This window comes from Garra rufa, chromosome 21, assembly GCF_049309525.1.
Source record: "Garra rufa chromosome 21, GarRuf1.0, whole genome shotgun sequence".
Classification (NCBI taxonomy): domain Eukaryota; kingdom Metazoa; phylum Chordata; class Actinopteri; order Cypriniformes; family Cyprinidae; genus Garra; species Garra rufa.
Window position 1 is genome coordinate 3,250,837 of NC_133381.1, and position 19,464 is coordinate 3,270,300.

At 28.7% G+C, this 19,464-nt stretch overlaps 1 protein-coding gene across 1 annotated transcript in view; it reads right to left on the reverse strand.

Moving 5' to 3' along the window:
- Positions 1–19,464, reverse strand: part of LOC141295765 (dnaJ homolog subfamily C member 17-like) — an 88,855-nt gene that overhangs the window by 35,110 nt on the left and 34,281 nt on the right. The window contains exons 9-10 of the mRNA XM_073827040.1: positions 19,198–19,278; positions 17,099–17,221 (exon numbers count right to left, since the gene is read on the reverse strand). Coding sequence (XP_073683141.1) covers positions 17,099–17,221; positions 19,198–19,278 — 204 coding nt within the window. The remainder of the gene's footprint in view (positions 1–17,098; positions 17,222–19,197; positions 19,279–19,464) is intronic.

The window sequence follows — 19,464 nt, forward strand, 5'->3', positions numbered from 1 at the left end:
TTTGCCACACCTGAAACTCATATCAGATGTAAATGTTCGCCATGATGTGTGTGCAAAGTTTCATGAGTTTTCGGGCATGTTTAGGCCCTCAAAAATGTGATTCATTTTAAAGGATAATAATATAAAAATGTTATTTTTATATGAACAAAACTGTATTGAATTTGTTAAATGTAAGTGATAATACGGGTATTTTATTGATATTCATTTTCATATTTTCCAAAAAGGAAACTGTCATTACCACTATGGTGAGAAAACCAAGACTCCATTAGCAGTTTTAATCTCAAACTCACAATTTAGATTTTTTGTTCTATCTTATGTAATTTAGTTTCTTAAGTAAATGAAAACAGGACTGAGGGTTTCTGAGAAGCACTGAGGAAATGTTGTGCTGCACGTGATTTTTTGTGCAGAACAAACATGTAAACATGGTTAAATCGAGATGCATTTACGGGATCTGTCAAAACAAAGTAGTTTTCTGAGAGATGTGCTAGAGGTGAGCGTAGTTTGGCGTGTTTGCGTGGCAGAGCTTTGCTTCATGTTGCAGTGCGTTGCGTTTCTGGTTTTGATGATGAACAGCCCATCGCGTGCGTTCTGCTTCTGAGCAGCCGAGTAAAGCTCGGTAATAGGAGTTGCTGCTTATGACTTGCTGGACCGTGTCCATTGTTTTAATGTCAATAATAAAATAACGAGGATCTCCCCTGTCTACCGTCTGACGTGAGCGGAGAAATATTCCTGTGTTGCCTGACTTTCTCCACGCTTTTCAAACCCTTCCAAGGTTTATTTTTCTTCTTGTTCTCCTTTTGCATTGATTGATTGAGCTTTTTATGGTCTAGATGCATTATTCACTAACTTGAGAGCGAGTATAAGTCATATTTGGAAAGTACAGCCAGTTCTCGTTCGCTTTTGATGCATGTTTTTCTTTCTGTAAACTTTAACCAGCGTTTCTAAGATCTTGAGCTGCTTGGCCGCAGAGCGAAGTGATGAAATGTCACATCAGGGTTATTATCGTTAAGCAAAACTAAAACTAAAACCATAAAAAAAACACTGTCATTACTTGAAATAAACATGAACTGAAAAAAAAAAGGAATAAGCTTATTTTATTTTCAACTTGAAGTACTAAAATAACTCAAATTAGAATATGAAATGAATAAAGACACTCAAATAAAAACTATAAAAATTACAAAAAAAATTACCAAAACTTTAATTAAATAAAGAAATAATTAAAAATATATTTTTTTTTTATCTTTTCCATTTTCATTAGAAATGTAGTTGTTTTTGGCATTTTTGTGGCAATGACCATTTCAATTTTGGAAAATATGAAAATAAATATCAATAAAATACCTGTATTATCCTTTACATTTAGAAAAAGGTTCAATAATAATAATAATTACTATTATTATTAACAAAAATTTTATTGGAGTCAGAAAAACATTAATTTAATACAAAAGGATTTTTTTCTGACCAACTCACTTTATTTCGATCAATTCTTCTTCTTATTTTCTGTCATTTTGCATCACAAGTAAATGCATCTTAATTTATTAATGTTTATATTGTTGCACTGGAAAACAAGACCAAAAAATCACTTTTGCATAGAAAGAATGAGGGTTTTTGGAGTATTTTTAGAAACTTCTATATTTTGTCTTGTTTTCATTTAGTTTTACATTTTTAGAATAAAAATGACAAAAGATATGGAGTCTGATATGGAACTTCAAAATGTTTTGAAAAACGAACACATATCCGCAGATATGTTTAGAAAATTCAACTTCATACAAAAGGAAAACTAAATTATTTTCCTGACCTAATTGTCAGACATTTGCTCTTGTTTTAAGCATGAATTCACTTCATTTTGATCAATTTCTCTTTTTATGTCATTGTGCATCTCAAAAAACTTATCTTTATTTATGGATGTTTATATATTTTTAATGCAAAACAAAACTAAATAATAAGAAAGTCACATTGCGTCACTTTTACAGAGAGAGAATCGGTACACGCTCAGAAAACTCAGTACTTTAGTCTTATTTTATTTTCTAAAAAATGATCAAAATGAAGCGAGTTTATGCTTCAAACAAGAACAAATATCTGCAAATGGGGTCTGAAAAATACAGTTTATTCAAAAGGAAAACAAGTTTATTTTTCTAACCAAATGGACACATGTGTGCTCTTGTTTGAAGCATAAACGCACTTTATTTTAATCAATTTATTTCTTATTTTCTGTCATTGTGCATCTCCAGTAAATGCATCTCCATTGAAGAATGTTTAGATACTTGTGCTGCAAAACAAGACCAAAAATAAATAAATCAATAATAGGAAAATCATGTTTTGCAATGCAAAATTTTACTTTTGCAGAGAGAGAGAGTCTGTGTATTCTCTGAAAACTCAATATTTAAGTCTTGTTTTTATTTACTTCAAATAATATGGCAAGATAAGATAAATTGATCAAAATGTAGTGAGTTTATGCCGACAACAAGAACAATTATCTGCAAATGGAGTCTCGAAAAAAATGTTTTCTGACCAAATTGTCAGATCTTGTTTAGACCATGAACTCCATTTATTTTCTTATATTACGTCATTGTGCATCTCAAGAAAACATACCTTGATTGATGAATGTTTATATATTTATGCTAGAAAACGAGCCAAAATGCAACGAAAAATGTCACTTTTGCAGAGAGAGAATCGTGTATTCTCAGAAAACTCAGCATTTATGGTTTATTATCATTTGCTTTAGAATAAAGTAAAAATATAAGTCATAAAATTGATGAAAATGAATGAGTTTATGCTTAAAACAAGAACAAGTGGGGCCTTAAAAAACATATACAAAACAAATAAGATGATTTTTTTGATATATGTTCTTGTTCTAAGCATTAAATCACTTCATTTTTATCAATTCATCTTTTGTCATTTTGCTTCTCCCATAAACGTACCCTAATTATTGTATATATATATATATATATATATATATATATATATATATATATATATACACAATATTACTATAATATACTGTATTGTACTAGAAAAAAAAAGACCAGAAATATTAAGAAATTAAGAATTTATTATTATTATTATTATTATTATTATTATTATTATTAATAATATAATTATTTAATAATAATAAAAATTTAAGTATATATATAATTGACTAATAATATAATAATAATAATATAATATATAATATAAACAATAAATAATATAAACATCTATTAGTAAACACACTACTAATAATAATTATTAAATATTTATTATTGTTAATATTCATGCCTTTATTGTTAATTATAATAATAATCTTAATACCTTAAAAAAAGAATACAATTATAACAATTATCATTATTAATTAATTAAAAGTATATTTAAAAAATGAAGATGATAGTATGTCACATAATATAATATTGTGCTGTAAAAAAATTATTAATAATTAATGAGTTTGATTTTGCAACATAATAGTAAAACTGCAATACTAATAATTATGTTATAATTTTCCCTTTCAAACATTAAATCATTAACAAAACATGTTTAAATGCTTCTTTTTACAGTATAATGAACACCCTAATTATTGTGTATACACAATATTGCTATAATGTACAATATTGTACTGGAATACAAGACCAGAAATATTAAGAAATCCTGAAACTTTAATATCACTTTTGCAAAAACAATCAATATATTCTCAGTTTAAAGGGTCTTGTTTTCAAAAAAAAAAAATAAAAATAATCACAATGAAGTGAGTTTACTTAAAAAAAATAAAAAAAATAAATCTGAACATAAACTTGATCTCATTGTGCATCTTGATTTAGGAAGGTTTAGATATTTATATTGGAAAACAACTAAAATATTGAGCAAGAACATCACTATTGCAGTAGGAAAAATAAAACACATCAAAATAGTATGCTAAATGCACGGATGAAAATATGCCTCCCTCAGAGCACCAAATCATCTAAAAATCACGGTTCTCACCGCAAACATCACAGGTCAACTGCCCATCCAGCACATAAGATCACACCGGCCTTCCCAGAAACCCCTCCGTCTGAGGAAAGCCAACAAACCTCGGGCTGCCAAGAGCAAAACACGAGCCGCGAGCCAGTTTTTATTCTGGGGAAGAATGTGGCATTCAGTCAAGCTCTATAGATATGGCTGAAAAAGGCAAACTCCCCAAAATAGCCCATCCATCTGCTTCATGTTGTGTCTGGCAGGAACACCGACGCGTTTGACAGCAAAGAAAAACAGACCTTTCTCAGACTCCCTGAGTTTGCACTTTTATCTCAAAGTGCACGAGTAGATCAGCGAGAGAGGACGCCATGATTTATGAGCAAATGTACTGGGAAGACTGATTATGCAATGGTTTTTGTGATATATATATTTGCAGAAGCGACCCAATGAACAATGCATCGGGTGTTGGTCAGCCCACTATGACCGCTGATGTATGTGACTCACGTCTTGGAGGTTTGAGCATTTAGAAGAGGAGTGACAACTGTATTTAGCTGCAGTGTGAACACGGCTCGATGGTAGAGAAATGAAACGGAGTAAATAGATTAGGGCATGATTTGGCCCAAAAAATGCAAATGCAATTATTTAGTCATATGACTGAAATTGGATGGTGGTATTATACACATTTATTTATATTACATATTTATATTATAAACAGCATGCACTACTACCACCACTACTACTACTAATAATAATAATAATAATAAAAATAACATTTATTATTATTTTATTGTTGATATTGTTATTATTCTTAATAATATTACATTAATTATTACTATTTAATATATATATATTACTACTCTACTACTACTTAACTACTAATACTCTACTACTCTTCTACTACTACTACTACTTTACTACTACTACTCTACTACTACTAATTTACTACTGATAATCTTCTACTACTACTACTCTTCTACTACTAATCTAATACTACTACTCTACTACTAATACTCTACTACTACTACTCTTCTACTCTACTAATAATAATCTAATACTACTACTACTTTACTACTACTACTACTACTACTACTACTACTACTCTACTACTCTACTAGTGCTTTACTACTACTCTACAACTACTCTACTACTTTATTACTACTACACTACTAGTACTGTACTACTCCACTACTACTCTTCTACTCTACTACTTATAATCTAATACTACTGCTACTTTACTACTACTACTCTGCTATTACTTTACCATTACTCTACTACTACTACTACTACTACTACTACTACTACTACTACTTTACAACTACTCTACTACTACTACTCTGCTTTTACTAATACTCCGCTACTACATTACTGCTACTCAACTTCCACTTTACAACTACTCTACTCCTACTTTACTACTACTACTACTACTACTACTACTACTACTACTACTACTACTACTACTACTACTCTACTAGTGCTTTACTACTACTCTACAACTACTCTACTACTTTATTACTACTACACTACTAGTACTGTACTACTCCACTACTACTCTTCTACTCTACTACTTATAATCTAATACTACTGCTACTTTACTACTACTACTCTGCTATTACTTTACCATTACTCTACTACTACTACTACTACTACTACTACTACTCTACTACTACTTTACAACTACTCTACTACTACTACTACTACTACTACTCTGCTTTTACTAATACTCCGCTACTACATTACTGCTACTCAACTTCCACTTTACAACTACTCTACTCCTACTTTACTACTGCTACTACTACTTTACTACTACTTCACTGCTACTACTACTCAACTTCCACTTTACAACTACTCTACTCCTACTTTACTACTTCTTCACTACTACTACTACTCAACTTCCACTTTACAACTACTCTTCTCCTACTTTACTACTACTACACTACTACTACTACTACTACTACTACACTACTACTCTACTACTGCTTTACTACTACTACTCTACTCCTACTTTACTACTACTACTACTACTACTACTACTCTACTAGTGCTTTACTACTACTTTACAACAACTCTACTACTACTACTACACTACTAGTACTGTACTACTCCACTACTACTCTTCTACTCTACTACTTATAATCTAATACTACTGCTACTTTACTACTACTACTCTGCTACTACTTTACCATTACTCTACTACTACTACTACTTTACAACTACTCTACTACTACTTCACTACTACTACTCGTGCTTTACTACTACTCTACTAGTGCTTTACTACTTTACAACTACTCAACTACTACTTTACTGCTACTACTCTGCTTTTACTAATACTCCGCTACTACATTACTGCTACTCAACTTCCACTTTACAACTACTCTACTCCTACTTTACTACTACTACTACTACTACTACTTTACTACTACTTCACTACTACTACTACTACTCAACTTCCACTTTACAACTACTCTACTCCTACTTTACTACTACTTTACTACTACTTCACTACTACTACTACTACTACTACTACTACTACTCTACTAGTGCTTTACTACTACTCTACTAGTGCTTTACTACTTTACAACTACTCAACTACTACTTCACTACTACTACTCGTGCTTTACTACTACTCTACTAGTGCTTTACTACTACTACTACTTTACAACTACTCAACTACTACTTCACTACTACTACTCGTGCTTTACTACTACTCTACTAGTGCTTTACTACTTTACAACTACTCAACTACTACTACTACTACTTTACTACTAGTCCACTACCACCACAATATAAAAAATAATATTAATTATTATTTGTGTTTATACTTTTTATTATGTAATGACAATAATAATTCAATTTAAGTTTATTTGTTTAGCGCTTTTCACGGTGCAAATCGTTGCAAAGCAGCTGAAGAGAAAAATGAGGTTTCTACAATATATTTAGTAGCTTACTAGTGGTGACTACTGTTTGTCAAGTTGATGTACAAATGGCATAGACGTCTGGTAAAATCTGTAAATGACAATCAAACAGACGATGAACACTATTAACAGTAAAGATTACATGCTGGAATCAAACTTACAGCACAATTTCATAGTGCTGTATGTATGATTTTTATTCCAAGATAATAAACAATATTTAATAGTAATACAAACATTTTAATTATTATTAATAACATTACTATTATGACAATATTTATAATAAAAAAATTGTTTATTGTTGTTTACATAGTCTCAAAATGTAGTTTATATGCACAGCTATATGATATATAATATATCTTTAACTTCAGTACTTTATCTGCAAACACAGTATACTCATGTAAAGCAATAATGTGTCAGATATTGATTAAGTGTGTCAGATATCACATCCTGACATGTTCAATCCCACATGGACACCAGCAGATGTTACAGAGAGAAGCTACTGGGAACGAATCTATCAGTTTACATATTTCTGGAACATGAAGTGAAGCCAAAATCTAAGTGTGTGAAAATCCTGCAGTCAGTAAAAGTAAATTGTCCAAATTACATTTCTGCTGAACAAGATGATTTCTGCTCAGTTTTGAATAAGCTCCCCATCCAAAATCTCCTATTAGTCATTTATTTCACGCTCCAAGACGTTTCACAACCGTCCGTGCCTTCGTAGATCACGCAGGCCCTGAGGATTTATCACAGCTCGGAGCCGTGAAACCAAATCCAATCCAAATAATGTAGATTTATTGTCGGAGCTGAGCGGAGGGAACAATTAAATGTTACGCGGAGGCCAATATTTCTACCTAAATAACTCAACAGAAGAAAACCCTGCTTTGGGCTCAAGTGTGGCTCTTACTGACGGACAGAGTTGAAGATGCGAGCATGCATTGTGATGATACACATGATTCAGATATGAAATAATATGAAAATGGCCATTTTAGAGATGAATGATAACATAATTCTTATTTGTACAGTGTATATGTGCATTTATAACAAAAACAAATATACATGTATAAAAAAATAAATATAAATATAAATATGGTTATATTTAATAATATTATAATTAATAATTTTAATAATATTTATGTTGGATTAAAATGTCTGCATAAACTTCTTTTTATTCTAAGTTAACATTTTAAGTTGTATATCAACATAAGTCAATAAATTACTGCCTTTTACAAAACATTTTTTATTACTTATAAATTCCTACTATATTAATGATTTAATGTTTGAGAGTGAAGAGATTAAGACAAACATTAGAATTGTAATTTTACTATTAAGTTGTAAAATACAATTTTAATTATTACAATTATTAAAAAAATATATGTTTATGTTTATAGTACAATAATACACTACCATACTACAATACATACAACAACAACCACAATAATAATAATTATTATTATTATTAAATAATAATAAAAAGTATGAACACTTACTTAACACTAAAACTAATTAATACTAAATATTATTTTAATTTAATAATAATAATAATAATAAAGTATGAATGCTTACTTAGCACTAACACTAATTAATAATAAATGTTATTATTATAATAATTATAACTATTATTATTATTATTACTACTATTAAATAACAATAATAAAAAGTATGAACACTTAACACTAACACTAATTAATAATAAATATTATTATAAATTTAATAATAATAATTACAACTATAACTATTATTATTATTAAATAATAATAATAAACTATGAACACTAATTAATAATAATTATAACTATTATTATTATTAATAAATAATAATAATAATAATAATAATAATAAGTATGAACACATAACACTAACACTAATAAAAATAATAATAATAAGTTTGAACACTTAACACTAACAAAAATAATAAATATTGTAATTTAATAGTAATAATAATAGTTATAATTATTAAATAAAATTATTATTAATAAATATTATTATTGTTATTATTATTATTATTATTATCGTAAGAGTAACAATTATTATTATTATTATTATTATTATTATTATCAAGAGTAAAATTATTATAATGATCATTATTATTATTCGATGTTAAAATGTGTATAATCCACCATTCAAATAACAACCAAAATATATAACAATAAGAATCACATCTGCAGTTTTGGGCCAAATCACGCAGCGCTTATTGAAATATTTATTAAATTTCATCTTGCTATCATTGATCCACATTCACACTGCAGCTCAATACAGTTGTCACACTCCTTTCCCATTTCTACTTCCAGAACAACAAAACATTACTTTGATATCTGACCAGAACAACCAATAACACAGAGCTGAGACTAAAACGCATTGTATATTATCTCAATTTAACAAACGTTCAGAAGTTCACCCTGAGTTCAGACGCAGCTGCATCAAACCCGTGAGACGTGAGTCACATACTGTACATCAGCGATCAGCGTGGGACGACCAGCACCCAACCCAAGAGCGAAACCCAGCTGCAGACCGGCCCTCAACCCTGAAATCAGATCTACAGTCATGGATAGTCTAATGCAGCGACGCCTTCCCAGAATCCTGCCCGCGGTTTAACACCTCAGAGACCGATGGCACAACCACGCTTGCACTCCTCCGCTGGGAGGAATTATGAGACTCGGCCAGACCTCCACGGCGTCTCAGTTGACCCTGGTTTGCATGTAGAACACAGTGGGTAGATCTGACCTCCCTCATCGGTGACTCTGAGAGCAGTAAATGTGAAAATTACTCTGTTTTTCTTCACTTGCCTTTAACAACCTGCAGCCTGATGAAGCAATTCAGTGTCAGATCCCTTAATAACACTCATGCACGGTATTCTGGAAAATCCCACAACTTGGTTCCATGATCTAAACGAGGATCCTGGGGCATTAAATTAGTTTGTAAACAGCCACTATATCACACCTCATACAGTTGAAGTCAATTTATTTCCTTATTTTAGCAAAATAAGAGGATCATACAGTACAAAATGCACGTTATTGTTTATTTAGTACTGATCTGAATAAGACATTTCACAAAAAAGATGTTTACATATAGCCCACAAGAGGAAATAATATTGTTACAATTGTTAAAATAACAGAATTGTTTCTTAATACTGTGTTGTTACCTGAATGATCCACATGAGTCCCTTGTTACACTGTTCTTCAGAAACATCCTTCAGCTCCCACAAATTCTTTGGTTTTCTCTGTTTTTGTGTATTTGAACCATTTCCAACAATGACTGTATGGTTTTGAGATCCATCTTTTCACACTGAGGACAACTGAGGGACTCATATGCAACTATTACAGAAGATCAAACACTCACTGATGCTCCAGAAGCATAAACCATGCTTTAAGGCAGGTGAAAACTTTTGAACAGAATGCAGATGTGTACATTTTTCATATTTTGCCTTAATATCAGATTTTTTTCATTTTCATTTAGTACTGCCCTTCAGAGGCTATAAAGATATTTCCCAGAAAACTAAATAAATTAAATTTAATCTGATTTTTAAATTCCAAATTTTTCACCCCAGCTCTTAAAGCATGGTTTTTTCCTTCTGGAGCATCAGTGAGTGTTTGATCTTCTGTAATAGTTGCATATGAGTCCCTCAGTTGTCCTCAGTGTGAAAAGATGGATCTCAAAATCATACAGTCATTGTTTGAAAGTATTCAAATACACAAAATGCTGAAAAAAACAGAATTTGTGGGAGCTGAAGGATTTTTCTGAAGAACAGTGTTCAGGACAAACAAGGGACTCATGAACAACTATCACTAAACAAAAAAACACAGCTGTGGATCATTCAGGTAGCAATACAGTATTAAGAATCAAGGGGATGTAAACTTTTTATAAATTCAAGTATTATTTTTTCTTGTGGACTTTATGTAAACATCTTTCATGTGAAATATCTTATTCAGGCCAGTACCAAATAAACAATAACATGCATTCGGTATGATCCCTCTTATATTGGTCAAATAAATACATTTTGCAGATTTTGAAAGGGGGATGTAAACTTTTGACCTCAACTGTATGTCATCTGCTTTATTTATTTGAAAGATGTGATGCAAAGGCTGCAAATTACACAAAACTGAACTAAATATTAGGGCCGGGACTCGATTAAAAAATTTAATCTAATTAATTAGAGGCTTTGTAATTAATTAATCGAAATTAATCGCATTTTAATCGCATGTAAATATTTGACCTGAGAACAGTGAGAATTAAGAATTTTACATGGATTTTTAGTATACCATTGAATAATGACTGAATACATAAGCTTAAGCAACAAAATATTGTTTATTTTTGTTCAACCAAGTCCACCAGACCAGTACAATATTGATATTAAATGTAGCAAGAGGCACGTTCTTTAACGAGTCTTTCATTCCGAGAACTCTGCTCTTGTGTTTGCTTAATTATGCATTTAAACGTTAATGACCAAACCTATCATTATAAAAGTTGCTGCACATGGAATATAATGCGGATAACATTTAAAAAATAGTTTTTATCAGGTTACACACTGATTATTTATCACTCAAACCCCTTTCTCTACCTGTCCGTTGGTCGCGCATATCCTCCATGTTTGTAGTTTTTTAACACTTTTTATGCGTGTTTGTAGTTCTAATCGAATCCTCGTTCACAGCGCAGTGTGTTGCGGGCAATATTAGCAGTTAAAAGTGTGCATTGATCGTTAAGTAGTAGACCATCCGGGAATCTTTGGAATACTTTTTAAACATACTACGATTTGGGACATACAATACTATTTAGGACGGACGTCTTTGGCTTGTCTGAACGCTGGTTTGTGCTCCAGTATAATCGGTCCGCCTAATCTCATCTAGTGAGAAACGTTCCGCGGTGCAAAACTTAGTGCGATTAAAATGCGATAAAAAATTTTAACGCGTTATTTTTGTGTAATTAATTAATCTAAATTAACGCGTTAAAGTCCCGGCCCTAATATATATATAAAATATAAACAGTTTTACACTTTTAGAAGAAATTATTGATGATTGCTTGTGCAAAAGCTGCAAACTCAAACTGCCAATGACTTACACAACTGTTCGTGTCAGACTATTCAGCTCACCAAGGCTGTATTTATGTTTAAAAATACAGGAAAAACTGTAAAAATTTTAAATATTATTTTAATTTAAAATAGCTGTTTTCTATGTGAATATACTGTAAAATGTAATTTATTTCTGTGATGAAAGCTGAATTTTCAGCATCATTCCTGCAGTCTTCAGTGTAACATGATTCTTCAGAAAATTCTAATAGGCTGATTTTTTTTTGCTTAGATAACATTTCTGATTATTACCAATGTTGAAAACAGTTGTGCTGCCCAGTATTTTTGTGGTAACGGTCATACATTTTATTTTTCAGGATTCACAGATGAATAGAAAGTTCAAAAGAGCAGCATTTATTTGAAATGGAAATCTTCTGAAACATTACAAATGTCTTTACTGTCACTTTTGATCAATTTAATGCATCCTTGATGAATAAAACTAAACTTCTGAACAGTAGTGTTCTTCTAGTGAACATTAAACAGGGATGGAAGAAAACATCATCTAAGACCTGCATCAGTTTAATGTCCAGAAGTCAGGACTGATTTTCCATATCAGTCGTTTTTATCATTACTTTACTGATGTAACTGGAGGCCTAAAGCTGTTCTGCTCCTGGATTAAATTTAGTACAGGTTAAAGACTTTTCTCCTGATCTGACTTATAGAGATGAGGACCTTAATGGATCAGGAACGGCTCCTTATTGATGCATTAGTAATTACCTTTTGCTCTCGTCCCAATTGTGTTCCGTTTTATAAAACAAAAATAATCAACAAGAACAATATGGTCTCCTAGGGTTAGTACAGTTAGCTAAAATTAAAATAATTAACAAGGCAACATTTCTTATTTTCAGTTAGTGAATAAAATAACTTAAACAACTAATTAATTAAGATAATTTATTACATTTATATATTAAAAACTATATAGACATTTAAAAAAAAAACTAAAACTAAAACTAAACGAATGACTAAAACACTCAACTATAGATTTACACTACCAGTCAAAAGTCAGAAGTCTCGCCTGCATTTATTTTGCATTTATTTGAAATATTTTTACTATTTAAAATAACTCTTTTCTATATTAATATATTTTAAAATGTAATTTATTCCTGTGATTTCAACCTGAATTTTTAGCTTAATAACTCCAGTCACATGATTCTTCAGAAATCAATCTAATATTTTGATTTGCTGCTCAAAAAACTATTACTATTATTATTGTTGTTGAAAACAGCAGTAGAATTTTTTTTTTCAGGTTTCTTTGGTGATTAGAAAGTTCAGAAGAACAGATATAAACATTATAAATGTCTTTATCATCACTTTTGATCAATTTAAAGCATCCTTGCTACTATATGATGTTTCAAAAGCTTTTTATTTCAAATAAATGCTGATCTTCGGATTTTTCTATTCATCAAAGAATCCTGAAAAATTTTAATCAATTGTTTTAAATATTGATGATAATAATAATAATAATAATAAATGTTTCTTGAAAAGCAAATCAGCATATTAGAATGATTTCTTAAGGATCATATGACACTAAAGACGGAAGTAATGATGCTAAAAATTCAGCTTTGATCATAGAAATAAATTACATTTTAAAAGATATTATACAAAGAAACAAGTTATTTTAAATAGTAAAAATATTTCAAAATTTGACTGTTTTGCAGTACTTTCAATCAAATAAATGCAGGCTTGATGAGCAGAAGAGAATTCTTTAAAAAAAATAAAAATCTTACTGTTCAAAAACTTTTGACAGGTAATGTATATCAATATTACTTCATTGAATTAGCTCTTATTTCATTTATTTGTAATTTTGCTTTAAGTTTTAGTAATTTTCTAATGTGATTTTGCATGTTTGATTAGTTTTTTTTTTTTTTACTTTTCTTTTTTAGCTTTACATTTTTTTTGGTTGTAGTGAGTTTGCAATTATTAGAAGAAATTCAGAAAAACTGACACAAAACCATTATTTATCTAACAATTTAAACATTTTTCCTTGCAATTATAAAAAAATCAGAATTTTAAGATGCAAACACATTTAAAAAAGTCCTCTAAGCATCAGATTGTCACGATATACACGCAAAAACTTATTTAATGCAATTGATATAATACAGTGTAATCTAGACATTTAAAATATAAACTAAATGTATTATAAATACATATATATTTATTAAAATATTTAAAAAACTTTGACTCTTTTTTAGCTTTACATTTTTTTTATTTTGGTTTTAGTTGTCTTGATTTTAGTACATTAACTCAAAAAAAGGTCATTGGAAAGCATTTCAGCAAATTAGAATGATCTTAATGGATCAACACTACAGACTGGAGTAATGATGCTGAAAATTCAGCTTTGATCACAGAAATCGATTACATTTTAAAATATATTCACATAGAAAACAGTTATTTTAAACGGTAAAAATATTCTAATATTTGACTGTTTTTGATGTACTTTGGATCAAATAAATGCAGGCTTGGTGAGCAGAAGAGACTTCTTTAAAAAGCATAAAAAATCTTACTGTTCAAAAACTTTTGACTGTTAATGTATATTAATATTACTTTATTGAATTAACTTTTATTTTATTTATTTTTAATTTTGCTTTAAGTTTTAGTAATTTTAGTTTTAGTTGTAATTCGGTTTAGTAGTAATGATTTTAGCACATAAACAAAAAAAGTAATTAAAAATTAGAAATGTTGTCTTGGCAGCTACTAGTTTTTCATCTAATATTCATATTTTATTTCAACTTTATTTTGATTAACAAAAATGATACTAATAGTACATAGTACTAATAGAAAAGCAATCAAAACTGTCATTACTGATTGTAATCTTTTTTTATTATTTATTTATTTTTATTTAGTTATTCTTTGTTTCCCTGACTTTATAATATCTGTTGTATTTGTCTGTATCTGTTGCTTAAAGCATAAATAAAAATAAAATAATAAAACAATTTTAGTTTTAGTTAACAATAACAACACTGCTCTCTCATCACAATCAGTTCAGACGACAAACTCACAACTGAAACAAAACCATTATAGCAACTCAAGCAGCTCAGATTTGACTTTAATAACAGCCAATGAAGATGTGAAATGTTCAGAAGAGATGGGAAGTGGGAGGCAAGAGTGCTGTGTTTTTGTGCAGGATCTCGTGCCAGTCACACATTAAACACACACACATCTCCTCCGTGTCGGGGCCGTAATGAGACTCGTGCTGGGGGTCGAGAGCCGCTCGCGTGCGTGTGTCGTGAGCTCCAAGTCAAACAAACCCAGCCAAGTCACTGTTCAGGAGCCTCACGAGCCGCCGGACCTGTGTGTTTACATACGGCCCTCTGACGGATCTATGAAATATGTTATTTAGATTGAACGCCAAATCCATAGGAATCATCTGGAACGCAGCGGTAACCTTAGACTTTTGTTCAACTTCACATAAAGGCGCACAGAAGCACTGACCACATTCACACGCTCGTTACTTTACAATTAAACTGGGTTCAGCTGATTTACATGCATCTCAGTCATTCACTGACTTTTATTTTGTTTAGGGATGCACCGAATGATCGGCAACCAAAATTATTCAGCTTAAATCTTCGAAAATGAAAAAAAAAAATTACCCTTGCCACTGAATAAAAAAAAAAAATACAAGGTAATTGTGACTTTTTACCTCACAATTTAAACTTTTTTTAAATAAAAAAAAAGTAAATATATATTTAAATATCAAATTTAATTGGAAATAAATAAGCAAACATAAAACAAGTCAACATTAGTTAATAAATTACTGACTTTCACAAAACTGTTTTCACTTATAAATTCCTACACTAGATTAATAAATGCTGTGAAAAAAAGTTGCTCTTTACTATAGTAAAACGAATTGTTAATGATTTAATGTTTGAAAGTAAACAAATTAAGATAAATATTAGTATGATGATTTTACGATTAAGTAACAAAATGATTACAATTATTAATAAATATTTTTCAGTTCATATTATAAATATATATATATATATAACTAATAATAATTAATAATAATTAATACATAATAATTATTATTATAACTATCATAATATAAATATTAATTATATAAATATAATAAATAAAAACTGAGTGGGTTGAAAATTATTATAATTTAAAAGAAGCTTGACTTTTCATTTTTATATTTGGAAGTTTATATCTCACAACTGTAAATATTTTTTCAGTTCATATTATAAATATATATATATATATATATATATATATATAAAATTTATTATTTGACATATTCAATTAATAACAATAATAATTATTAAATAATTAATTAATAACATTAATAATTATTAAAAATACTAATAATTATTTATTTATTTGTTTATTTATTATTAATAATTAATACATGATTATTATTACTATAACTATCATAATATAAATATTAATTATATTAATATAATAAATAAATAAATAAATAAAAACTGAGTGGGTTGAAAATTATTATAATTTAAAAGAAGCTTGACTTTTCTTTTTTATATTTGGAAGTTTATATCTCACAACTGTAAATATTTTTTCAGTTCATATTATAAATATATATTATATATATATATATATATATATATATAATTTATTATTTGACATATTCAATTAATAACAATAATAATTATTAAATAATTAATTAATAACATTAATAATTATTAAAAATACTAATAATTATTTATTTATTATTAATAATTAATACATAATTATTATTATTATAACTATCATAATATAAATATTAATTATATTAATATAATAAATAAATAAATAAAAACTGAGTGGGTTGAAAATTATTATAATTTAAAAGAAGCTTGACTTCTCTTTTTTATATTTGGAAGTTTATATCTCACAACTGTGAGAAATAAAGTCGAGCTTGTTTCCGCCACTGAATAAAAAAGTAATTTTTTTTTGCGCATTTTTACTTTATATAAGTTTATATTTGAGAATTCTGACTTTATCTTGACATACATTTCAGACCAAATTCAAACTAAAAGAAACTTTATTTCCCTAAAGAAAATGATCAAAGTTTTGCAATAAAAATCACTATTGAAAAAATAGACTAAAATGTAAAGTAAAAATAATGAGAATTTGGGGGAAAAGTGTTTAATTGTTTGGATTAAATGCAAACACAACACAATTAAGGCTTGATTTCTTTAAGTATAATAAAATAGATTTTTGTCCCCAGTGTTTTTGTGTTATGACAGACGTTTGTGAGGGGTTTTTTGTACCTGTTGTGTGGTGAAGGCGCTCGCCGTCGGGTCGATGTGTGACGTTTGGGCCGGTTGTCCCTCCAGCCATGTGATTTTCAGAGGGTTTCCAGTCAGACCGCTCTCGTTTTTAAATGCCAGGTCCTGATTCAGAGCACAGAGAAACGTCATTAAAACATAAATGAAATGTGTTTTTATAGTATGTTTCTATAATACATAAGTAAATGTGTTTTTTTATTCTTGCGAACAGACACACATGTGCTGAACTCAAACACAAAGCCCATTCTTTCCAGGCAGTGGCCGTGATTCTGGGATCGGGAACCGGGAACTGAACCACACGACAGAGAAGAACCACAAGAGTCCCGTTCGACGGTCACACGGTTAAAGACAATAACAGAGATTCTGCTTTCTATTACATACGGCTTCCTGCGCTTTATAAGCATGAGACTGGCATGATAGTGTCATAAAATTCATTCAGTGTGATCAGTAGAATTCAACATGATTTTATTCATTTAAAAAACATATAAATGAATAAATGAAATGATTCATACATATTGCATATGCAAAATAAAATGAAAACAATAAAAATGTGCTTTACTTTTATTGATGATTTGTTTTAATTGATTACATTTTTTTTTTCACTCTAAAAAAAATTTAATCTGATTTTAAAACACGTTTAATTGGGTGAATTAAAGGTCACATTTTAAAATAACATTTCTTAATTATTTTGTAATATAAATGAAATGATTTATATATACTGCATTGCAAAATATAATGAAAACAATAAAAATGTGCTTTACTTTTATTGATGATTTGTTTTTATTGATTAATGTTTTTTTTTTGACTAAAAAAAATTAATCTAAATTTAAAACACGTTTAATTGGGTGAATTAAAGGTCATATTTTAAAATAACATTTCTTAATTATTTTATAATAAATTTAAAACATTTATAATATAAATGGAATGATTAATATATATTGCATATGCAAAATATATTGAAAATATAATAAAAATATGCTTTACTTTTATTGATGATTTGTTTGTATTGATTATTAATTATTTTTGTTTTCACTCTAAAACAAATGTACATTATTTTTTTATCTGAATTTAAAACACGTTTAATTGGGTGAATTAAAGGTCACATTTTAAAATAACATTTCTTAATTATTTTGTAATATAAATGAAATGATTTATATATACTGCATTGCAAAATATAATGAAAACAATAAAAATGTGCTTTACTTTTATTGATTATTTGTTTTTATTGATTAATTAATAATTTTTTTCACTCTAAAAACATTACTTTTTTATCTGAATTTAAAACTCGTTTAATTGGGTGAATAAAAGGTCATTTTATAATAACATTTCTTAATTATTTTATAATAAATTAAAAACATTTATAATATAAATGAAATGATTAACATATATTGCATATGCAAAATATATTGAAAATATAATAAAAATATGCTTTACTTTTATTGATGATTTGTTTGTATTGATTATTAATTATTTTTGTTTTCACTCTAAAACAAATGCACATTGTTTTTTTAATCTGAATTTAAAACACGTTTAATTGGGTGAATTAAAGGTCACATTTTAAAATAACATTTCTTAATTATTTCATAATAAATTTTAAAAAAAATTATGTTTATATATATATATATATATATATATATATATATATATATATATCATGTACCAAATTTAAAATAAATAATAAAAAAAAAATATATTTATTTTTAATTTATGTCTGGGTTTTTTTTTTTTTTTTTTTAATCAGGTGACTGAAAGGTCACATTTTACTCAAAGATCAAAAGAAAATATGCTTTGCATAAAGAAAATGATCTAATTTTTCTATTGTAAAGAAAATCACCTTCGAGAAACATTAGACAAAAAAGTTTTAAAAAAAATGTGTTAGGGAAAAATCTGTTTATTTGTCCAGAAAATAATACTTTTCTTTAAGTAATATTAATAAATGGGTTATTCACCTTTGGTTTTGGGCTTTTATATGTCTCCCCAATATGGTTTTTCTGATATTCTCCCCAACATGTGGATGATATACCTTAAAAATGAGCTTTTGTCTTCAAATGGTTGTGTATTTGAAGATGTAAAATACTTACAGCCGCTTTTGCAGATGCAAACTCAACCACAGCGCTGCCTTTCTTCTTACTGGATATCAGAATGTTCAAGACCTCTCCATACTGCAATGCAAACATCATAAAAACTCAATGTGAGCGCTGCAAAAATGGGCAAAAACTCTGCTTTTGACTCTGTGTGGCCAGAAAGAAGAGGAAAAAGAAAATAAAAGCGTGAGAAGGATGGTGACCCTAAAGAATCATATTTAATTTGACTATTTATAGTGCAAACATTTTCTTGCCAACTCTTAT